This window comes from Barbus barbus (genome assembly GCF_936440315.1).
Source record: "Barbus barbus genome assembly, chromosome: 16".
In the NCBI taxonomy this organism is placed as follows: domain Eukaryota; kingdom Metazoa; phylum Chordata; class Actinopteri; order Cypriniformes; family Cyprinidae; genus Barbus; species Barbus barbus.
This window is the reverse complement of record NC_136744.1, coordinates 19,443,729-19,469,523: the sequence shown is the minus strand read 5'-3', so window position 1 is coordinate 19,469,523 and position 25,795 is coordinate 19,443,729. Positions and strand designations below refer to the sequence as shown.

Sequence of the window (25,795 nt, the reverse complement as noted above, 5' to 3'; positions counted from 1 at the left end):
CATGAGGACTCGTAAGAAAAAAAAAAGAGAAAAAAAAAACTTTCAGTACCATGGTCAGCGACAGGACAGCTCTCGTACAAATGTCCAACATTAAAAAAGTTTGATTAATAGACCACAAAGGAATAAGTAAATTATTATTATTATTATTATTATTCTAAGCCCATTATCGACTGCATGCAAAAACATTTTTAAATGAGGTCGGAAACTCGAACAGAGCATGAAATAAATTCATAAACCCTTTTATTTTAAATTATTTCAAAAAGCATTTCGCAGTTAGTTCCTTTAAAGATTTATTCGCTCTAGTTTGAAGAGAAAAGGATCTTCACAAAAGCACGAATTAAAAAATGTTTTACAATAGCAGAGGTATTTTTTTGAAAATATTTATTTTTAATTGCTCGTGTGCTAACTCGCATTGACAAACAATATACGACGAACACTAATTTCGGACACATTAATTTACAAGAAATAAAAGTCTGTCCCTGAGAGGCCATGGCATTATGATTAATGTGCAACAACAGAAAATCATAGTTCTTTTCAAAATGAGATCCAATAAGCCCCCATGAGGTGGCGTATCATTCGACTCATCATCTTGTGATGCATTACATTTCCTAGATCATATTAATAAAGTGTACTAAGGAGTTGATGTAAAGGGTGATCTTTATTGGTTAACTTTTAATGAATCAATTTAATTGTTAAAATGTGTACATTATTCCCTCAACACCATCACTGGCTTTACACATTGCAATTACATTAAATCTCTACATTAAATAAAGTTCTCACTGAACAAACAGTAAGAGGAAGGCAGAGGTAGATACTCTCAAGACATTAAATAATATTGATCAATAAATTTAAGAATCACCTTCATTTACTAAAATGTCATGTAAACAAATTGGCACCCAACACATTTAGGGTTGAAACCCTATATAAAATGTACATTTTCCATTATTGCCAAATGATTGATAGAACTGAGCACCAATAATTGAGTGAATAGAAAAAGATTACAATAGTATTGTAATGGTATTATAACATAGTATAGCAAAAAAAAAAAAAAAAGGTACTGGTCACAAAAATAATTGCATGAATAACACATTTTCAAGAGATCCCCAAGTTCAAGTAATTTCCAGGACTTTTACAAAAACAAACAAAAGAATGACATCTTTTTTTTTTTTTCATACAATAGGACCGTTTTACAGTAATAGGGCCAATACAATTATTTTGTACCTTTTACAGCCAACCTGGAAAGTTCTAGGAAGGTTATTGAAATTAATTGCATTTACACATTTTGCAATCTTAAAATAACTGATGCATCGAAATCACATGTGTTCCCAAGTGTGAGGTATGCATTCCATTTTGAGCTTCTCAGTTAATAGCTTTTCATACAGTATGCGCAGATCTGTTTACCTGTAGTCAGCTTTAAGCTTCCACATCCCTTCCTGTCCAGGAAGTCTGTGGAACTCACAAATATTCCTCAGCAGTTCTCTGAACACTGGTGTTTGTGTGGAAGTGAGTCTCGGAGTGAAGTACTCCAGGATCTCCTTGGTGCTCGCCTGGCCATCCACCTGAGCTTGGAAGGCCACAAAGTTCCTCAGGTCAACTAAAAGCTCATCGTGTTCTGTGGGGGTAGCATGCACGGCAGCAGACTCACTCTCTTCCTCTTCCTCATCCTCTTGTCTCTGGGGTTGATTGAGGTGATTCCTGGCCTTCATTCTAGCAAGGAGAGAGGATGAGGAGAGAGAACCAGACTCCTCCTGCGCTCCTTCACCGCTGAAGTGAGCAGCAGATCCTGGCTTCTTAACAACTGCCTTCTTTATAACATCTGCATCCTATATTAAAAAAAAAACACATAACATGAGTGCTCAACAACCATTTATTATGCTTTTGGGGGTTCACAGGATATTGTATCCTCATTGACATACCTTGCATTTCTCTGCTGCTTTTGCTGCTGTCCCAGATGACTGAGACAGAAGTGAGTTTTTCTTCTGCCCAAACCTTCTCCTAAGAGCAAAATGGATGTTAAAACAGCCTCATATTATTATTAAAATGTTATAATATAACAAGACACATAATTTTTTATATCCATTCAGTTAAATAAAATAAAAATAGACGTACTTGACTGGAGGTGGGGTTGCTGTTGTATAACCTCTCGAGAAAGAAAGCCTGCAGTTTTGCCTGGAGATCTTCAGAGCTCTCAGCGCATCCTTTGCAACCCTATTGGCTTCAGCTTCCACAAGCATATAGTCCGGGTTCGATGCCTCCATGATGGTGTCATGCTTCATGACGCTGTGTATCCCTGATTTTTTAAAGAGCTTGGCGAGAACATAATCATCACTCTTTTTCTCATTTTTTTCCTCCTCCTCCTCTTTTTCCTCTTTCTTATACCTCCATTTCTTCACCAGGTGAGAAATGCGACAGCCCTCAAACCTGGCGTCTTCAGAGTGCTTGCGCTTTTTATGCTTGCGCTTGTGTCTGTCTGAGGGTAACGTGTCTTTTTCTGGTGTTTCACAGTGCTTTTTCTTCTCTCTGTGTTTTTGAGAGCTGTTTGCAGGAGAATTATCTTTACTAGAGCTGTTTGTCAAACGATCAGCAGTGGAATGAGGTTCAAGGTTATTGTTCTGTGACCCAGAAGCATTGCTGTTTGACAGACAGTTGACTGAGGTAGAGTTTCTGTTTCCTGACAGAGATGTGGTATCTTGGTCTTCAACGCAAAATGCAGATGAATGAGGCAATGATGGTCTCGAGCTCCCCTGAGAAGGACGGGAGGTTTTGTGTCTTTTTGGAACCTGCACATCTGACCCTGTACCTATAAAAAAAGAAAAGAAAAAAGATAACACAGTTTAATGGAGTTACGTATCTATACTCTAAAATTGTACCTTCATGGATAAAACTGCTTGTCAATAGTTCAGGTCAATAGGTCAACTTTGTATCTTATTTATCCCTAAATGGATAATTGTAGTAACTATAGGGCACATATTACTACCTTAAGATAATAAGAAGCATCTATTTGAGGTACAAAGTTGTCTCTTTAAGGGTACATTAAGCATTTTTTCTAACATTGTACCAATAAAATGTTTTTAAATTGTATTTGCATTGCCTGATTTCAATGCATGTTCTCTTTGTGACATCAGCCAAATGAACAGAGCTGTTCTTGCAAAGAAAATACATTCAAATCGTTAATATATCCATGAATTACCTGCAAATATTGCACTGGTTTCTGTTCCCTGGGAGCCGTCAGGATTGCTCAGCGTGAAAAGTTCATAAATGTCATTAGACTTGAAAAACCGCCTCTGCTTAGGATCCTTTAGCACTCGGTTGGTGAGAAACTGTTTGAAGATTTGTCTATGGAAAGAGACAAGAAATACTGTACTTTTTTTTTTTTTTTTAAATCATCATGATACACCCTAGTCCCACATTTCCTGAATTATTTCCTTTATAGCCTAAATACAGACATGCCACAATCTCACCCTGCTGGATGGTTTATCTGCTCAACAAATGCATAGTGTCTTGGGTTAGCTCAAAATTGCAAAATTAATATGCGAACAATCCCGCTCTTCACAGTCCTTTCGAAATTCCCATCGCCTCCTTACAAATAACCCAGTTGTCTACGACAGCCTTTAGCGACCAATTAGCAAATTGTGTTGATATCTAATTAAAAAAATAATGCATTTCAATTACTGTCTATTGAGCTCCTGCAGACAGAAGTAGGACATTATGGATTATAATAGTCTTCCTCACCATTACCAGCTCCATCTCAATGCCCAATCCTAGGAAACTAACCTGTGGTAAATCTTCTCCTCAATTGTTCCAGCTGTCAGCAGCCTGTAAACAGTCACCTGCTGCTTTTGCCCAATCCTCCAGGCACGCTCACGAGCCTACAGGAAGAGGTCAATAGTTCACATCAATACCGATCAGCGCTGCATGCTTTAAGATGAATAGTTTGCATCAGATACAGCAAGAACATGCGTTCTGGATGCGAGATACTGCTTTGGCCGACCTGAATGTCCGTGCTGGGGTTCCAGTCTGGGTCATAGATTACAACCCTATTGGCTCCAGTCAGATTGACTCCCAAACCTCCAACCCTTGTTGTCAAGAGGAAGATGAAGATATCTTTGTTCTGGAAAAAGACACACCAAAAAAGTTGGTTTAAAAGCTCATCACAGAGAACGTAAAACAGGCACCGTGATCATGTTCACCTGGTTGTATTGAGCGATCAGAGGCTGTCTGGATGCAATGGTAGTAGTGCCGTCCATTTTGACATACGAGAAGCCATTCTCCCTCACAAACACCTCCAAGATCTTCAGCATCTGTGTGTGTGGGAGAAATGGTTTCAGACAGAGCATTGAGAACAGGATTAGTGCTAATAGGATTAAGTGAGATTAATATTACATGTACAGAAGTACCAACTGTGTGGGTTTTAGGTTCTCTCTGAAGCCAAATCTCATTTCTATTGAACAAAGACAGCTGGGTCCTGACAGACACCCTACAATGCAATAAGATCTCCTAATGAATTCTATTAGAGGGCAAAATGACATAATAACTTTATTGGTCCTTTAGTGGTGCTGCTGGAGATAGTGAGAGTGCAGATTATCCATCAATACTGTTGGTTTATTCGCACATCTTTACTTCAACGAAGGGCTGATGGATCTATTTGGATGGATTTGGCTAAAATCAACCATATCAATCATATCTTTGCCGTCCTGCAAACATTTTTCTAGCCTTATTTTGCACTCGTACTGACCTGCCTGGATTGGGTGAAAAGCAAAACTCGGTGTCCCTGTTTGAACCACAGGCGCAGCAGTGACTCCACCACAATCATCTTCCCAGAGCGTTTCCAGTAACCAAAGTGCTCCTCCTCGGTCAGCTGATCATCAGGGATGCCTCGCAGCAACCGAGGCCCGCCTGTGAACAGATCCGGGTGGTTGCAGAGCTTCCTCAGAGCTATGAGGCCTGAGAAAACCTAGAACCACAGGGTGGGGAATTGAGATTAATACACCGGATGGATATGTTAATACATTTAATGAAGGGAGTAAAACAATTCTCTTTCCTTGTAAGAAATAGGAAACACAAATCTTAATATTAATAAACCTGGTTAATTTAATGAAGGTAATTGACCAGAGCAAAGTAAAGTCTCTTCCTTGAAGTAAATGCAGTAGTCTTTGCATTATATATGTGGCTTAATGGAGTTTGTGACCACATAAGAGGGGTTTGTAAACTGCTCTGCAACCCACAGCTTTTGCCTCCACAAAACACATTTGGAGCATTGTGATGAATAGTTTGTATAAAGGAGCATCTCCTTGCTGTGACACTTCACACACAAAGACAATCAATAGATCACAGGGACTGTTTTTAAATGCAACAAGCATCTTCACAGCTGCATAAGGCTGACACAACATTTATCGATGAAACAGATTCTGCATGCTTGTAACAAGGTAATTATCAGTAAAGAAAATGTATCTGTACACATATTATGAATATAAAGTGAAAAATGCCTTAAATATATTTTTAATGCTAAAACTTAATTTTTTGAGGTTTAAATTAGATTTTGATGTTTGAATCCCACTACTACAATTGGAGTGTTCAAACATCCCACTATGCAAATTCCAAAAGCTCTTTAAATGAGAAACACAAACACATTGGTGTTTTACACATAGATCCATTACCTGCATGTCTCCATTCAGAATCTGATAAACCTCTTTGGAGTCCAGAAAATTCTGGTAAACCTGCCGTTGATCTTCCGTTAATTTGCAGAACAGGACCTGTTCGGACAATAAAACATTTGAGGCTGTAACTGTAGATGTTTGGATGAAAGGCAACATATATTTTATTATTCAACAGTAAGAAGTTTCAATGTTTGCATCTTTCTGATCTTCTAGAATTGCTTGGTGACAAAGCTCGATGCTCTGGCTTCATTTAGAACTATTTTTAGAGAAAACAGAGTTACAAAATAACTGGCCAAACTGTGTCTGAAATGCAAGTTACTAAATTCAAGACACACAGACAAATAGTGGTGTGTAGATGTATCTGTTATATGTATTGTATGGGTACCTGTTCATTTTTGTCAGGTAAAGAAAGGCTTGCTTTCACATCAGCCTTCATTCTTCTCAGCAGGTAAGGGTTAATTGTGTCACGAAGAACACAAGCACATTTATATGCTGTCTGGACCTTAGGAATAGAAATAATAATAAAAAAATACATTAATGACAAATCAATAACAACATTACCCCTGCAACATGAAAACAAAGTTGACAGTACAAAGACTTAAGTCTAAAATGGCTAGTGACAATAAAGATGCTTATAATGTTAATAATGTTTCTATTGTCAAAAAAATGCAGTTTTTTAAACTTTATTCATCAAATAATGCTGAATAATTTTCATCATTGAAAATAAAAAATAAATTTTTCTTGAGCACCAAATCAGAATATTAGAATGATTTCTGAAGGATCACATGACACTGCTGGAAATTCAGCTTTGCCTTCACATGAATAAATTACATTTTAAAATATAAAATATTAAAAAGGTTGTTTTAAATTTATTGTTTCAAATATGGCTTTTTTTTTTTTTTTACTGTACTTATCAAATAATGCATTTTTGGTATGGATCTTTCAAGACAATATTTTTATAGACCCCAAACTTTTAAATAACAGCATACATGTTTTAACTTTTTGCAAGCATACACACCAACTAAAATCTATTTTATGTTTTTGGCTAATTAACAAGCATCCACTTCAAAACACTTTGTGAAAAGCAAACATATTTGTGTGTCCTGAGGCATGTCAACAACCGCTTGTTCTCTTTCTCTCCTGCTATCAGCAGATTGACACATTAAAGATTCATAAGAGTGCTGCTGGACTCCAGAGGGGGGCTGCACTCTTTTATCAATAATGTTCTACTGATCCAGTGTTAGGCCAAATGCCATTTAGCTGTAATTTAAAGGGGTTCGCAGATCAAAAGAAAGCCTGCAGTTGAACCATAACACTGCAGGGCATACAACGAGCCCGGATTAGAGCCCATTTGAGAGGACAAAAGAGAGAGAGACAGAAAGAGAGATGTGTGAATAAGTAGTGATAAAGCATATGCTTCAGTAAATGAGCAAACTGCAAAAGTGCTTAAAATTTTCCTTCCTTCTGGACTTGTAAGGCATCATTCTTTTTTAAAATAAATTTTAATAAATACATTTTTAAAAGTACTAATATTACATGTAGTTCCTCTGTACATAAAGTTGTTAAAAGCTGCATGCACAATTATAAAATGATTAGCAAAATGTTGTTTAAAAGTATCTTAAACATTTCTATAATGTCAATGTTTTCTTTCTTAAAATCCAAAAGGTTTAATTTTTAATCTCCAGATTTAAATTCCTAAACCCAGTTTTTTACAGTAGACTCTGCCACTTTTAATAATATTTCACAAACACACACATACATACATGAAAAATGCAAAGCAACTGCTGATGGATGTCAGCTAATTTTTCATGTATATATTTTTGGTGAATAAAGAAATAAATACGTACTGCATAAAGTGTAAATTCTAATTGCAAGATTGCAAAATTTTCTCTCATTTTTCAAATGAATATCCACTAAAACAAAATTTATGAACGTATGAGGCTGGTCAGCAGGACTGTGCAGACAGCTGGGAAAGGAGAGAGCGCCATGAGTCAGGGGTTAGCTATCTACAACCATTTAATAACATTAATAATTAGTAAAGGTTTTTATTATTGGCAGAGGAAACATCAATAGCCTTTTAAAGCAGTTCGGAAATGAAATCCATAAAGTAAGTGTGCTATTAAAAAGGTTTCCTAATAATGGCACATCTAGATTCCATTCACCATACAACCATCACTACGCTGTTAGAAGGTTTTTATATATAATTAATACAGGCACTTCCATCTCTGTGTAATATACAATGTGTTCTGCGTTCATTACTCTGTTATATTTGATGTAAATTATAGGTTTATTTCTCAATAATAAGAGATTTTGAACTGCATTGATCAATAAGCTCTGGGTGATGAGTGGTTCACCTGCACTGGAGACGCATTAGAGTATCCTCCCATGGTAATGGGTACTGAGAACTGCTCCATGAAGACGGGCAGAGTCCCCAGCTTCCCTGGAAACACAAAGTCAAAAAGCGACCACAGCTCTTTGAGGTTGTTCTGCATGGGTGAGCCAGAGAGGATAAAACGGTGGGGTGTCCGAAACTGAAAAAAACAAACAAAAAACAAAAAAAAAACAGAAATGAGTGACAATCCTTCATAATTTACAAGTTGATCAAGTAATCAAAATAGTTTTAGAGCTTACCTGTGCAAGCAGTTAGAGACTACTTGACAATAAATCCCCTTTTATCATGAATTTGGTTTTAAAGCTCCATTGGCTTCAGTTCATGCAATACCAAATCAAAGTGTTGTGAAATTTCCAAAAGATTTTTTAATATAGCAAATAGCACTGGAGCTGGAACTAAGATAATTTCTTAAAGGTCTACTACACCTTTGCTTGTGTTCTTTTCAAGACCCATGATACTTTAATTGACTGCTTGATTAAAAAAAATGAAGGAAAAATGTCTTATAAAGAAAGCAACGGTCACCTGCTTGCATGCCATAGTAACCCCGGCGTTGGGGTTCCTAATTTTGTGGCCCTCATCCAGGATGACATAATGCCAGTCGTACTTCTGGATGTAATCTTGCATAATGCGGATGTATGAGTAGGAAGTGATGAGGATGCCGTGACCGGCCACTATTTCTGGGATGAGCTTCTCCTGAAAATGAGGAATAAAGGAGTAAAACCTAACAGAAAGTACACTCACTAGCACAACAATGTCTTTTTTGGCTGTTAATTAAATAGAGGAAATTGCGATAGGTTGTCGGTATCAGGCCCCTGGCGATAGCATCTTCATCAGAACGACTAGTCTATACATCTGCTTTGATGTCTCACATGAACAGTCTCAAGTGTGTTCCAATTATAGACGTGCAAAGCGACTAACCTCTGTTCCCAGCCCCTCCTCCACACTTTTTTTTTACTTTGTAGCCAATTAATCAGGTACATCTGCTCTACAGGAGTGTTAGTGTTAGCGTGAAGGCAGTATCATTAGGTGCCAACGCTGCATAAACGTTCCTCTGTCTCTCTCCCACAAGCTCTTGAGACCAACTCTCCACCTAGAGGGCAAAGCACGGACTGCCAGACAACAACCCCCATTAATCACTGTGTCAGGCAGGATAGGGAGGGGGGCAGTGAAGACCACTCACAGTAAACACCTCACAGCCGCCCCACAGCAGCTCCTGCTACCTTAGCTTTAATTAATTTAACATTTCCTTGGAGCCAATTCGACTCCACACACAGGATATTTGCTGACAAGGGGAAAATCTCACGCTGGCATAAATGTTACAGGCCGAAGCGACACAGTTCATCTTAATCTTGTTGTCATGTTGCTTCTTTGGATGGAAAAGTTGTTGAGATTACATACAGAGTGGAACAAAACAGTTCACATTATGGAAGTCCAAAGAATGGATGTTCCCAGCTCCAGCAGTGTGAATCACCTTTTTGCTGGTGAAGGAGCCCGTGTCATGGAGGACAGCAACACGGAATGGAGGCCACCAAGTGTGAAACTCCTTCACCCACTGATGCATGACTGTAGCCGGACACACAATGACAGTGGGCCCCAATCCAGCATACCTACATGAGAGGAGAATGTGGTCACAACACTGGAGAAACTATGAGAGTTGGATTACTAGATTTAGTATGTACTAGTTTTTTAATATGCGACCAGTTGTCTGGTTTTCATATGGGGTAAACAATAGCCTTCATTTAAATATCATTCCCGCACCGCTTTCTTCATCGGCGAAGCGAACTAATGAATGAAAGAATGAATGACAGATACTGTTGAAATGTTTGGGTCAGTATGACTTAAGTATTAATTTATTTTTAAAAAGTCATACTGATCCAAACTTTTCAACAGTATCATTCATTCACTCGTTATTAAGCAAGGATGCATTAAATTTATCAAAAGTGACAGTAAAGACATTTATAATGTCACAAAAGATTTCTTAATTCAAATAAATGCTGTTTTTTTTCACAACAAACTATGTTGTGAATGTCAGTTTGCAGTCTGGAATGAATGTGTTACTACAAAAAATACAGTGTACTGCAAAATAATGTTAAGACATAGCTTTTTATTGAGTTGGCCTTTGCATGTTGTATTAAAAAAAACATAACCAGTGTAAAATGATTCATGAACAAATTACCCTTATGAGTCAGTTTGTTTTATTGAATCAAAAACAGTGTAGCTCAATCTTTCACTGAACTGAATCCATCAAACCGGTTACTGAATCACCATCTGACTCACTCACTGAACAGGAAGTTAAGTTTATTTTCAGTGATGTCATCTATATCACAATGGGGCAATTTTTTTTGTCAATACCATTACCGGCTTATTATCCATACTCCTTTTTAATGAAATCCACCAACAAATGTTTTACTTGCAATTACACACATTAACTTAAAGGTGATGAACCCCATGAGCTTACACCACAGCTGTTCTGCTCTTCCTCTCTATGTGAGTGTTCACTAAAAGAGATGAACTGACGAAATGCACTAAATGGCTTTGGGAGCATTATGGCTTGATATGATATTCCGGATTGTGAAAGCCATTGATAGCGAGCCATAATTGAGTTTGCAAACAATCAATTTGTGGATGGGTGACGCCAGACAGCTTATTGACAATCCAGGAGGGCCTCCACCCCGAGTGTGTGTGTCAAGAAAAGCCAAAAAAAAAAAAAAGTAAAAGTAAAAAGGCATTACATGTTTGCAAGTAATTACATGTTTCACGTTTAATTTTCCACTCTTCCTGCCCAACGAGCAGTCTCTCTTTCATGTCACGTCCTTGTTTCTCCTTTGATGTCGCCACTAAGAGAATTAGAGGAATATCATAATTGAAACGTCTTTAATAATTCACGCCAAACCTCTCTCCACCAGCAATCCAGCTTCTGAAATATTCATCGCAATCGAGACTCTGAGTCTGGGAGGGGTGGGGGAGATGGCTGACGTCTGTGTTTATGTGTGTTAGTGTTTATGAGTGTTTGTACACATGTATGTGTACATGTGTGACTAGGTGGCTGATGATGATGGTGATGATCATGTTTTGGAAAGGACAAGACTCAAAGAAAAGACAGAATGAAGAAAGAAAGTAGGTCCAATTATTATGGAAGCCCATTTCTGCCTTAGATTAAATTTAGTTGCTAAGTTATTAAATAAAAATCAATTTAGAGAGTTTATAATTTAAATATATATATAAAAAATTTTTTAGTCCTTTTTTTTTTAATTATTTACTCTAATGTTGAAACAAATTTCCATAAATACAGTAAGATAATCAAACTAAAACTGTATGACCATGTGGAGTCCCTTGCCTGTAATTGGAGCCACGTGTTTTTAGCTTGCTGTAGCTCAGGCCTGCCAGGAAGGCAATTATCTCAATGGTCTTGCCCAGGCCCATCTCGTCTCCCAGAATGCCTCCTGCTTGCTGGCAGTGCAGTTCCCACATCCACCTGACACCTGTCTGCTGATACCTGGACAACAAAAGCAAACGTTTTGCTGCTCAAAACGCAGCCCCAGCACAAACACAAACACAGTGGCTGATGAATTAATCATAGTGCCATTATCACTATTGATTCTAGATAAATGGGCCATAAGTGTTGCCCAATTGATGTGCTGTAAAACCCAACTAGAACATAACAGCCGAGCCTTTCTTTCTAAGTCTGAAGCACTTCACCCCTCCCCTCCTTTACAACTCAGCTTTCGGGACTCATAAAATTTCTGTACACAGTTAATATTTCACATTGTATGCGAATGTGTAAGAAAACAAGACTTATTGATTATTTTCTTTCATTATGAGAGTATGTGTGATTTGTGTAAGCCATACTTGAAGAGTTTTTTCCAGAGGAAACCAGGCATTTTAAATCCTTCATCAAATTCTGCGTCACTCTCCTCGGACTCATCCTCGCCTGCTTCTCTCTTCGCCTCTTTTTCCCAAAGTCTTTGCTTTTTCCACTTCCTACAAGAAGACAAAACCCCAACAAAGCCATTACTGGCATCAACTTGAAGCCCTTTGAAGTTGAACATCACTGTACCAATACAGACCAATCAGCATTAAGCATGAGTTGTTGTTGACTGATATATATCAGACTTGCAAATATTTGGCCTTTTTTAACCAACCCATTGGCCAAATAGTTTTTTTTGGGCTGATTTTTAACAAGTTGATTTCAAACAAAGCAGAGCTATATCCAGTTTTATGCTGTTACATTCACTGTGCATACAATTAGTGTTACCTGAATATGATTCCCAGTGTGCACAGACTTAACAGATTACTGACTGTACTTCCTTTTTAGTAATGTTTTAACTATTTATTTATTTATGAATATATTAGGATTACAGAATCAAGAAACTGCTATCAAAAGTATAAATATCTTTATTGTAGGTTTTTTCTTTTCATTTGTCAGTACATATGTGAAATATGAATTTCACTGCAGCCTGTACTATTTACTGTCTTTATATTCAATGTGATACACAATATCATAATTATCTGCTTTACATTGGCCTACAACCACCCTGCTCTCTATGATATCAGATAAAAAAATTCATATTGGCACAAGGCTACAGTTCACTAACAAAGTGGCTCGACTCGAGTAGCTGTGCTGCATGTCTAAAATAGAAACGGACCACCGACTGGTGTGGACACAGTGTCACGTTGAACGACAGACTCCACAGACATTTCCCATACTGAAGACTTCACATAATGTATTTGATTAACAATCTTCTTAAACTAAAACAAGTCTACTGCTGACATTTAAAATCTGACTCCGTTAAAGATGTCTCCAACGGGAAAGTTTGCAAGGTACCAAAAGTCCCCGGCCTCGGTTTTTAATTTCTAAGCCAAAGAACTATAGACAGACAAAGACAGAAACTGGAGAGAGAGAGAGAGAGAGAGAGAGAGAGAGAGAGGAGACTTTTCCCTTCCTCTGCCCCTCATTCCAGCAGGCCAGATTTAATTGACCCACTTCTGGCTTCAGGGAAAGCTACAGCAGTTAGTGGCAGTGTCGTCAGAAAAGCAAATTAAGATTGATACAGACAATTAGGAGTTTGAGCTCCCCAAGAAAGGAGTGTAGAAAAAAAAAATCCATCTTCATTTGGGGTTGGTCCTGTCACTCCGCAATGAAACTGTTCCCTTTATCTGGGGCTTCCGAGACTGCACTTGTAATTAAGTCAAGACTAAGCATTGGTTCAGTTAATTACGTTTTTCCCCCCTTTCTTCCACCGCTCGGCATTGCTTGCGCTCCACCATAGCAGAAATGAGTGTCCGCATTCATATTTAAACCAACCAGAGTGGAGGAATATGGAGAGTGAGCGTATGCCAACTCAATTTGCTTACTATAAATACGAATGCATAAATCTTGTTAGGTTTGCTTCCATCTATTTGCACGTTAACACTGGAATAAATACATGCATACCATAATGAGAAAATATGAATAGGCATAGAATTTGCTTAGTCAAGGAACAGCTGCCAATCTCATCAGTGGATTAGGTTATCTGTTCTAGCATACATGCTAGGAAAAGTAACTAAACATATGAATGGCCTTTGACTGTAATGATTGGGGCAGTTTATGAAATGACGGATTCAGACTAAACTTACCTAATCCTTTGCCTGTAATACTCAATATCTCCATCATCTTTCCATTTCTTGACTTTTCCTCCTTTCTGAGAGTCTTCATCCTCTGAGCTGCTAGGGATGTACTCGTCACTCTCATCCTCCTTCTTGGGCTTCCTGGTTTTGGCCTGGTTCTTCTTGTATGGTTTAAGTTGGTATTCTTCATCTTCATCCACCCAGAACTCATCATCATCTCTCTCCGGTTCCTCGGGATCCATCAGCTCATCACTCGGGACGTACTCTGAACCCTCGCTGTCGGACGTCTGCTCCCCATCGCCTTTCCTCCTCCTGGCTCTGGGCAGCTCCTTCTCCACCTTGGGCCTGGTTTTGGGGTGAGCCTTCAGGGCGGTCTTCTGGAGCTTACGCATTTGCTTCTGGAGCTTCTTATCTTTGCTGGAGAGCGATCTGTTCTTTTGCTCTTTCCCAGCTGTGGTCTGTCCTGAGGGCTTCTTAGTGATCTTCTTCTTTAAGATGGGTCTCTTCCTGCTATCTGCTAACATGGCTTGGTCGGTGAGGTACTTGTCGAATCCGGAGTTCTCGCTGAGCATAATCTTTCGAGGCTCTTTCTTTTCTTGCTTCTGAGGGATCCGTGAACCGAAGGGAGTCATGTGACCTGTGCGGATGAGCTCTTCCCATTCAGACTCCTGAGCTGGCATAAGCATGCTGCCCAAAGTGGATGGGCCTGGTTCTAACAGACACAAAGAGAGTGTAGAATAGCCCCACTGTTATGCCCACAAAACCATATTATCGCAAACATTGAAAGAAAGACAGTAAGGGAAATTAAATTATATATTTGTTTCCATGATGCAGACATTTTGTAACATTCTGTTTAAATGTGTAGAAAGTGTTTTTCATGAATGAATCAGCTCTGGAAACACTTAGCATAAAGCACTTGTGAATATTTAAATTGTATTAGAGCATTTATTGTGACCATAAATTGTGCATTATTTACATCTGTTACTGAATTTGATATTCATTATATTTAACAATCATAACTGTCAATAATATTATAATTTATTTCAGTTCGTCGAGTTCTCATAAATTGACAATATGCTGTGAGGTGTTTATATGTCTAGAAAACAAAATGTAGAAAAATGGAAATAAGGTCCCCCACACACACACACACACATACACACATAAACAAATATCGTAACATAAACTCCTGATGCCCCTCCAGGCAGAACCACTATTTATGAGTACCACTATTAGTCCTACACAATCATATTAAAACTAATATTAAAAGAAAAACAATAAGAAAACGTTATAAGTGTTAAATATGAGCCGACAATTCTATACACAAAATGATTGTTCAGCAAGATCAAAAGAGCATATGATGCTCCAATACTTTTAAATGATAAGGCAAATAATGCATGTAAAGCTTCTGCAAAGAACTGTGCTTCAAACTTACCTTCGTCATCCTCAATCAATAATTCTGCCTCAAGCTTCTGGATATCCTCTCCGTCAAGAACAGCCTGTAATCTCTTCTGCTTGGCTCTGATCTTTTTTAACTGCTTCTCCTGTAAAAGACAACAGGCTTCGTAAGTATTGTGTAGTAAGGATAAAAAAAAAAAGCAATACATTACTTAAATATTACAAGCTCTTATCTCATTAGGAAATTCAAGTTAAAATTGATTTAATATAAAATATCAGTCGATTTAAAATAATTATTTAAAATGGATTAAGCCTTCTCACTGAGATCACAGATTTTATCTGATACATTTCCAACAACATCATCCATAGTGGTACAGGCTAAACCAAGCAAAAAATAAAAAATAAAATAAATAAACAGTCTATCTTATGCTTACCTTGTTCTCTTTTTGCCGTTTGACAGACTCAATTTTCCGACTGATGTCCTTGCTAGAGGCAGCATGAGGGGCTAACTGCTCTAAAATTTTGTTGATATGTTTCAAAGCAGTTGTACATGACCTGAAATGCATAACAAACCAACCACATTATATTGAGCTTAAAATTCAGCACTTCATCCTTTGACAGACTTACATAATGCACACTGTTTTAAGATCAATAAAGCAAGCATAAATTCACCTGATGTCATCCAGTACAGACTCATATTCTTTCTCGGCCTCAACTTTGGCTGCCGCCTGGTTGGCCTCCTGAATGGCCCTGTCCACCTGCTGCAACACACCTTGCTCGAGAACATCCTGGTCATACACATCCACTCCCAATCCCTGCAGCTCAGCAGCTTGAGAGTTGTGGTCCACTGACTGGATCTCCTGGCGGTTGATCTGGAGCAGGGCCTGGGATTTTCTAGGATTCTGTGACCCAACATTCTCTGGACATGTAGCTGCTGGCTCTTCCTTACTGCTTCCTGGGATGGAAAGGCTATTGTCTTCTTGGACTCCAGGAGTAAGGGCGCTGACAGGGCTGGACAGGGGAGCCAGGGCCTGGTCCTTGTTACCTTCTACTGGCATTGCCAAGTAACTGCGAATAAGGATCATCTAAGACTGTAACCTTGGATATGTTTGATTACTTAGACACCAAAGTGAAAGTATTTTAATAACAGAGAAGCCGTTGAATAATAATAGCTTACATTAGGAATCACATTTTAAAGAGTATTTTCTGTCACAAATATCTCTTTAAAATGGTGAAAACATCTGTATTGAACAATTACACTAACTGTCAATGACCATAACAAAAGACATACACAATAACAGAAAACTACAACAGCTAACGTTACCAGTATCAAAGAAACACACAATAACAACGCAATAAACAGATTCATTTGAGACACATGTGGTTATATTGATTATTTCATTTCAAGTTTTAAATTATTTAAAGGGTGATTTATCTGATAGTATAGGTTTATGTGCTAAATGCTAACTGTTAGCATATTATTATTGTTTGTAAGCCTTCAACTCAACTCACACTTTTAAAAGGCACAACAAACCTTCACAACGACCCGACTCTTTTAAATGATTTATTCGTTTAACGTGAAATCCATTAAAATAGTTTCAGTTTTGCTGTGTACTACTATCTAGCATGTGAACTTGTTATACAATCACTGCGTAATAAACTGTGAAGTGGGACCGTTTAAGGCACCGTTTAAATGTCACCGGCTGAGGAAACATGTCAAAATAAAAGTCAGTAGCGGACGTACAACGAAAAGACAGTCTTTTTAAAAAAAATGATAAATAAATGTTGGTCAGAAATAAACATATTCAGTCGCATTTCATTAGGCATGCGGGCTAATTAAGATATGAAGTCTTTTTTGCCATGAGTGAATGAATAAATAAATAAATTATAATTAAAAAACAGATCTGAGAACACTGATCACACCCAAATATATCGCATTATCATGAATTATACATTATTTACATATTTTTGAATTCAATATTATTTTATTTAATAGTTAACTATCATAATTAATAGTTTATTACATATAATAACATTATTAAGGGATTCAACTCAATATATATATATATATATATATATATTTTTTTTTTTTAAATCTCTTTATCAGTGTTGATGGCTTGCGTTTGTTTTAGCAAGACTGTAATACTGGTGAATGAACTGTAGATGGCGGAAGCGAACTGCTTAATATTACTGCCTCAACACTTCTAGAGCTGCAAAGGCCGCAAGAGACATCTGCAATGTGCCGTCATGTTTAAAGACGAAGGAAAAACATGGACGTATGAAGCCAACCAATAAAACCTGCAAGTATAATAGTTTTATACTGCGTTTTCCAATCCTGTTTTATCTCTATTCTCAATGGCCATATTATAGAATGAATGACAGTGTTTGTGACACATCAAAGCAAGAGTTCAGGAAAACAACCGTTCCATAATATCCTGTGCTTGGTGTGCACAACTTTGATACTTTATTACTTATTTTCCTGATGATATTATGCCAGCCAAATTCAATTGTTCTTGGTCCTTGAGTTTGCGGCCAGAGGTTTTCTTCCATATGGCAGGTTTTCCCACTCTCATATGTTTCCTTCCAAAAGCCTAAAGGAAAGCATATTATATTTATGGCATTTTGTCAACCTGGGATTGAGGTACTAACTGATATATCCAGTTTTTGATTAATCTCCTTTTCTAAATGTCTTATCATGGTATTGAATTGCTTTTTCTCTTCTTTAGGCTATTTGCCTTATAGGTTCATTATTTATCTGAAGTTGATTTCAACAATGATTTTTATTAATACTATTATTTTTAGTAGTGTCTTACTTGAAAATCTCATTAAGTTTGTGATGTGATTCAAATTGTAATCTTATGCTTTTGCTATTTGATAAATAATTTTTTAGATCTCAAATGCTAGAAGTAGATTTATTTGACTAAATTGGACTGTGCTTAGTTATCTTTATTCAGAATGAACTGAATAGTATAAACATTATACAAAATTCCTTTCTGACATGTGTAAGAAACAAGTCCAGGCTTCGATGATGAATTGCACCAAATGTTTGATTTTTATTATAAAATATTATGTATTGTGTAGCACCTGGAAGGTTTCAGTGGATTACCCTGAGCGTTTGCGTGTGTGTGAATCTTGGGTTAGCTTGCTTTTAAAGGCCATGCTTCTGATGAAGCTATAAATTAAAATGTCATTTATTTCCCTTTCTTTGTAGTTTCTGACCCCTAAAGTTAGATCTTTGTGCAATATGAGGGATTCTGTTACTACTTGGTGGAGCTTCAGATGATTATTGATAGATTGGTGGGCAAGTGCGTTGTGTAAACCTCAAATGAACTTTTTCTTTTTCAACAAGTCCTCCAGAAACATCAGCTCTGTATATTTAACAGAATTCATTTCTAATGGCATGGTTTTTATGATTATTTTTTTGGCCTAGTTTTCTGTACTATATAACAGAAACTGATGCAAAGCCGATGACCTATGCACAAAATGCGTTTATTTACACTGCATTTCAAAATAAACAGAGGATTTTCCACGTTTCACTCAGCCGTTCACAAATGCAGAGGCATCTTAACCAAACATTGAAATTGTTCAAATATACACAGTGCATTATAGCAATTTTTTTTGTTTGTACGTTGTGAATGGACTTTATAAATGTCACGTAGGCCCACTGAGCAGAAACAAAAGAACTTCTATTGCACATCCATAGAGACTTAATGTTAATACTAAATAACAAAGAGTTTAACCAACACATTTATACTGTTGCTGGTGCTCTAAAGTTTTGTTGCAACAAAGTAAACATAAAAAAAAAAAAAATACAGTTTTTATACAGCCTTTTCAGTATTAATAAACTTCTTGGTGAGCTGTTAACTGAGGAATCGCTGTGATCGTTGTGTCTGTGAGTTGAACTCAACAACTGGTTCCAATTTGCAAATGAATCATAGGCTGCATATGAAATTGCATACTATTTGAGTAGGTACTTTGTTTACTTTACGCCCTTTAAAAAGTATGTTCTGTAGGAATATGTGTAGTATGAATGCAATCAAGAAATATAGCTGCGAGCAGCGATGACGGGCCCAAGCCGTCAGCATACGCCACCCCGGTGGCATCGATAAAACGGTGCCCAGCGAGCACAAGCATCACAGTAACCCTCTGGCAGTTTGGTTTTAAGGGATACGGCAATTAAAGGGTTAATCCAAACCATCAACTCTGTGAAACACACACACACACAGAACAACATATAAAACTTTAAATTCTGTGAAAATATATTTTTCATTGGTAGTTGATGTTAGTTAATGCATTTACTAATGCTAACAAATGAGAAATTATTATAGTTACCAAAGCTTTTAATGATTTATAAGCATTTTTTAATGATTTATTTTTCCATTAACTAACATGAATAATTTTTTCTAACACAAATTAATAAAGTAAAAAATATATTGTTAATATTTAATGTTATTTGTGAATTAACCAATGTTAAAAAACAACATTATTTAACTGTTGTTAATTTACATCATTAATAAATATATACCATTTAATGTTGATCAAAATCAATTCCAAAATGTGTTAATATATTATTACATTTTAAAGTTTTATCTTTTGAACATGACTATTTTTCTAATATAAAAAATATTTTGTTCATTGTTAGTTCATTGTAAGTTCATACTATCAATGAAGAATTAACATGCTGTAAAAAATATATTTTTCATTGTTAGTTCATGTTAATTAATGCATTCACTACTGTTAACAGATGAGACTTAATTATAAAGTGTTATCAAAACCTTTAATGCTTTATAAGCATTTTTTAAGGATTTTATTGAGAAGTTTAAACAGACCCTCTCTCTCTCTCTCTCCCCCTCCACACTCACTGAACTCACACAGTCAGTCACTCACCCAGTCACCTACCGCAAACATTAGAAGCACAGAGACAGGAGAACTCTGATAGTTTTTAAATTTTCTCCTCCGCATAGTGTATTGTAAATTCATGAAATTAATCACATATCCTCAGACTGTATTGTTCTGTGTATGTAATTTTTTATGAAGTGTTTGGAAGCTGCTCTTAAAAGAAAAAAAAAAAGAAAAGTTTTCTCTTTTTTACTGTAACTTTAATAAATTGCCATTAAATCATCGTTCAAGATATCCTAAATCCGTCCGCAATTTAGTATCTTCAGTATTTTGGCATCATAAGAAAAAATGTTTGGTGTGATTTACGTGTTTCTGTTTGGAGGAGTATGAATTTGTTTACAGCCTGTTTAAAAACAAAACCCACATTAAAATAAATATAGCCGACTTCCTGTTGGTCGTAGCTAATGACTGTAAATTAGAAAGTTGTCCGGATTAATAAGAACAATTTATGTACCGAGTTTGGTGTCTGTAGCTATCATTATATATATATAAACATTAATAATTATATACCATTTAATGTTGATCAATATTAATTCCAAAATGTGTTAATATATTATTACATTTTAAAGTTTATCTTTTGAACATGACTATTTTTCTAACATTAAAAAGATTAATAAATGCTTTAAAAAAATTGTTCTTTGTTAGTTCATACTATCATGGAAGAATTAACATGCTGTAAAAATATATTTTTCATTGTTAGTTCACGTTAATTAATGCATTTCCTAATGTTAAGAATTGAGACCTTATTTAATGATTTATAAGCATTTTTTAAAGATTTTAAAAAACAGACCCTCTCTCTCTCTTTCTCTCTCTCACCCAGCTCCTCAATCCACACAGTCACTCACACAGTCACTCACACCCCACCCCACCCCACCCCTCACTCAGATGCAGGCTGGCAGGGAGCTCTCACTCAGCAGTCTAACAGCTTTCTGATAGTTTTTAAATTTTCTCCTAAGCATAGTGTATTGTAAATTCATGAAATTAATCACATATCCTCAGACTGTATTGTTCTGTGTATGTAATTTTTTATGAAGTGTTTGGAAGCTTCTCTTAAAAGATAAAAAAAAAAAAAAATTATCTTTTTTACTGTAACTTTAATAAATTGCCATTAAATCATCGTTCAAGATATCCTAAATACGTCCGCAATTTAGCATCTTCAGTATTTTGGCATCATGATAAAAAATGTTTGGTGTGATTTCCGTGTTTCTGTTTGGAGGAGTATTAATTTGTTTACAGCCCGTTTTTAAAAAAAACCCACATTAAAATAAATATAGCCGACTTCCTGTTGGTCGTAGCTAATGACTGTAAATTAGAAAGTTGTCCGGATTAATTAGAACAATTTATGTACCGAGTTTGGGGTCTGTAGCTAAAACTAACCCCCTCATTTTTGACAAAAGGTGGCGCTATAGAGTGTCTCTTCCACGCCCGTTTATGAGCTTTTTCCAGTGTCTAACTATCATCAATACTGATATGTGTGTTGAGTTTCATGACATTCTAAACATGTTATCTGCCTCAAAATCACCAGAAACGAATTTTCAACTTTGACACGTTGCCATGGCAACATAATTTTAGATATCAATATTCCCTTCACAGTTTTACATCGGCCGTGTTTTGACATTATTCTGGTGAAGTTTGAAGCAAATCGAGTAAAAATAAGATGCTGAATTCAAAGCATTTTGAAAACGACACACTTCCTGCAGCCAGTTGGTGGCGCTATAACTTTCAGTCATAATAGTCACATCTATCCGATCGGCATCATACAACGAACAAACCACTGGAGTTTGATCTACATCATACAATGTATGTGGACGTTATTAGGCATTTCCTGGGTCTCATTTTTCGCCATAACTTCATCGCCTCGCCACGGGCAAACCGTTCGACATATCAAAAATATCTTCGCAATTTAGCGTCCCCAATGTCTTGAGATCATGTTCACCGAGTTTGGTGGCAATCGTATGGAAATCCTCAGAGGAGTATATCAAATTCCAGAGCATGCGCTTTTTAAACAGCCCTGAATAGCCGACTTCCTGTTGGGCGGAGCCTAAGACATGCTGTGCGGAAGTTGTTCGGCTCAATGAGTTCTATATGTGTACCGAGTTTCATATGAATACGTGCAAGTATGTGTGAGCTATACATCAAGTTTTCTGACAATTTTCCAGGGGGCGCCGTAGAGCCCCTGTGCCACGCCCGGGTCCCAGCCTCAGCGGCGTCCTAATGGCCGCAGGTTCCAATGTGCGTGCCAATTTTCGAGAGTTTTCGGGCACGTTAAGGCCCCCAAAAGTGCCCGGATGATTGAAATAAAAAAAAAAAAAAAAAAAAAAAAAAAAAAAAATAATAATCCTTAGAAGAACAATAGGGCCCTGCGCCTTACTGGCTTGGGCCCTAATTAGGCTACATTTATTGTCGTGTGACCTATCAACGTTAGTAGTCTCTTCACTGCCATTCACAAAAAGTAAGTGCTACTACGTGTTCATTGGATGTACACTTCCAAATCTCAATGAAAATATGAGGAATGCTGTAAATTTGGACAATTACTCTATTCACATACTGTTTTTCATTTACTATTTAAATTGTGAAGTATGCAATTTCAGATGTAGCCATGCAGACTGGTTTTGCAGTGAACTACTTCAGTTGATTTATTGAATCAGACTGAATCTGACATATTGGAATAACTTAAATTTTAGTCTGTTCCACACACAAAACTATTGTGTGTAGATGAGATATAGCAAACATGTTGTATGACTTTACAGTTTGCATCCTTATTATTCCATGAACATTGTTTACAAAAATTCACTGAAAATGTTTATGGCACAGGATCTACAAACACCAGTGTAAATCTCCTGCCATCATGGACAAATGTGTTAGTATGACGAAATCACTTAATCACTGCTTTACGTCTTTCTGCCTCTCTGTGTGGATTCTTTTGAAGGTGGATAGGCAATTCAAATATTTACTCCGCATGTATAGTGCATGAAATAGCGGAAAGCTCAGAGGAGGGAAATAGAAGTTGATGTTTGAATTGCTCCCAGCACAAGTCTGTACATGTTGCTCCAGGGGAGAGCCTAGAGCGTAGGCAGGTGGAGAAGGCTTACTCAAATAAACTATGGGACCACAAATGAATTACCTCAGCCAGCGATATGTTCTTAATGTTGTTTGGAATCAAAGGCTGACCTGTTAAGAGGAATGTAAACTGGCTCCATACTTTGGGGATTTTTCCCTGATCTGACTTGCCTGCTGATCTGAGCCGTTTATTGAATCTTTTAAGGTGGTAGCCAAAGTATTGGACAACCACCTGCGGTTGTAGCTGTAAATGCTGTATGAAAGTCCTCAGAAACACGTTGGTGCTGGTAGTTCAGAGTGCAGTGCACGTACAGCTTGTGCAATTAGTACTTTATTTTGTACTATGCGGTCACATTTTATGCTGTCCCTAAAAGTTAATGCTCTATCGTGTTGAAAATATGCCCTACACCAAACCCAACCCTAAACCTACCCGATAGTGTTAACAAATGCAAAACTGGTATAAAAATGTATTTGTTGATGCAACCGTGCCATTTCAACTTCCTTTTATGCAGATTTGAACTGTTTTGTCAAACCGTTACATGATTCGAAGCGGAGCTCCTCGCCTTCTAAGTACGGCTCCGTACTCCATGAGCTACCGAACAAACTTTCCGTCTATGAAAACCTATAGATACGAGGCTGGATATGTGCGATGCTAACATTCAAAAGCATCAATTTTCAAATCTCCCAGCATATTAATATTGTTTTGAAGTCGTAACATGATATTCTTAAAGTAATTGCGCGAAAAATACGCTTTATTAATCAAAACTGTAAATTTGCATGAAAAGGAGCAAAAGGTGTCAGAGTTTTACTGCCTCTAGTGTTTGTTTCTTTAGGAAACTGAAACTGCAGTAATATGTAGTTATTGGTAGTATTTCGTGCCTCGCTAAAAGGTGCACCCAGGTGCATAAATGCCATGAGACTATGTTGATATATATACATATATACATACAGTCATGGCCAAAAATATCGGCTGTGAAACTTAATCTGCATTTGTGATATTTTATTTAAAACATTCACAAAAATCTAACCTTTCATTGGCTAATAAGAATTTAAAATGGGGGGGTATCGTTTTGAAAGAAATGTTTTTCTCTAATACACATTGGCCACAATTAACGGCACCCTTTTGTTCAATACTTTTTGAAACCTCCATTTGCCAGTTTAACAGCTCTAAATGTTCTCCTATAATGCCTGATGAGGTTAGAGAACACCTGACAAGAGATCAGAGACCATTCCTTCATCCAGAATCACTCCAGACCCTTTAGATTCACAACTCCATGTTGGTGCTTCTTCTCTTCAGTTCACCTCTCTCATTTTCTACAGGGTTCAGGTCAGAAGACTGGAAGGGCCATAGCAGAAGCTTGGTTTTGTGCTCAGTGACAAATTTTTGTGTTGTTTTTGAGGTTTGTGTTCGGATTATTGTCCGGTTGGAAGATCCAAACATGGCCCATTATAAGATTTCTAACAGAGTCAGTCACTTGTTGATTTTTTTATCTGTTGGTATTTGATAGAATCTATGATGCCATGTGTCTAAACAAGATGTCCAGGACTTCCAGCAAAAATATAGGCCCACAACATCAAAAATACAGCAGTATATTTCATTGTACACATGGGGTACTTTTTATCCCTGTGTTCACCAAACCCATCTTGAGTGTTTGCTGCTAAAAAGCTAATTTTTCAGTTTCATCTGACCATAGAAAGCAGTGCCATTTGAAGTTCGTGTCTGGCAACTGAATATGCTGGAGTTTGTTTTTGAAACCCTCCCATGTGGTGATGTAGGTGCTGTTTGATCATTTATTTTAAGGTTTTCTGACCCCGAGACTCAACTATTTTCTGCAATTCTGCAGCTGTGGTCCTTGGAGAGTCTTTAGCCACTCAAACTCTCCTTCTCACCGTGCATTAGGACGATATAGACACACGTCCTCTTCCAGGCAGTTTCGTAACATTTTATGTTGATTGGAAATTCTTTATTATTGCCCTGATGGTGGAAATGGGAATTTTCACTGCTCTGGCTCTTTTCTTAAAGCCACTTCACTAATTTGTGAAGCTCAATTATCTTTTGCTGCACATCAGAAATATATTCTATATTCTAAATATATGTTTTTTCTCATTGTGATGGATGATTAAGGGAATTTGGCCTTTATTTTCCCTCCTATTTATATTTCTGTGAAACAGGAAGCCATGGCTGGATAATTTCATGTTCATAATCACCCTGGAGTGCTCAAAATTGTGAATATGAATGGAATATACTTCAGAGATATTTTACTCATAAGAATTTCTAGGGGTGCCAATAATTGTCCTATATATGTGTGTGTGTGTGTGTTTATTTAAGGACATAATTTATAATTGAATTATTTAATGTAATTATTTATAAATATTCTTTGAAAATAATATATAACTGTAGTATATACACTACCATTCGGGTCTGTAAGATTTTTATTTTTAAGAAATTAATGCTTTCATTCATGAAAGAATCTTGAAAAAAATAAGTTTCTACAAATATATTAAACCGCACAACATTTATATTATAAAAACATTGAGCACCAAATTAACAAAGAATGATTTCTGAAGGATCATGTGTGTGTATTTATTTATTTATTTATTTAGATGTGCATTCACTATTGCATGACATGACTAATGTTAGAGCTGGAGTTGGAATCTCTATCTCCTTCAACTCCCTGCCTTTTTAAATCAGCATTATTAGGTCTTGCCAAAATTCCCACAACAGTAGGGGAGATGGAAGACTAATGTGATTTCTTTGAAGCAAATGAAGTGGACCGTAAGTCTT

The 25,795-nt window shown here is 36.9% G+C and overlaps 1 protein-coding gene across 3 annotated transcripts; it reads right to left on the bottom strand.

Moving 5' to 3' along the window:
* Window positions 1-641: 641 nt before the first annotated feature.
* Window positions 642-16,738, bottom strand: LOC306882390 (DNA excision repair protein ERCC-6-like). Of its 3 annotated transcripts, none has more exons than XM_079436982.1 (20): window positions 16,586-16,715; window positions 15,724-16,119; window positions 15,486-15,606; window positions 15,089-15,197; window positions 13,666-14,368; window positions 11,899-12,030; window positions 11,387-11,545; window positions 9,521-9,656; window positions 8,572-8,742; window positions 8,012-8,188; window positions 6,043-6,159; window positions 5,658-5,753; window positions 4,736-4,954; window positions 4,191-4,301; window positions 3,992-4,111; window positions 3,775-3,869; window positions 3,191-3,336; window positions 2,110-2,800; window positions 1,917-1,995; window positions 642-1,823 (listed from the first exon to the last, which is right to left on the bottom strand). In XM_079436982.1, the coding sequence occupies exons 2-20, from the start codon at window positions 16,107-16,109 to the stop codon at window positions 1,398-1,400; spliced, it is 4,194 nt and encodes a 1,397-aa protein (XP_079293108.1). In that variant the 5' UTR covers window positions 16,110-16,119; window positions 16,586-16,715; the 3' UTR covers window positions 642-1,397. The 3 variants fall into 3 exon arrangements, with proteins under 3 accessions (XP_079293108.1, XP_079293109.1, XP_079293107.1); XM_079436983.1 differs by having other exon boundaries at window positions 16,564-16,705; XM_079436981.1 differs by having other exon boundaries at window positions 15,724-16,738.
* Between the last annotated feature and the right edge of the window lie 9,057 nt (window positions 16,739-25,795).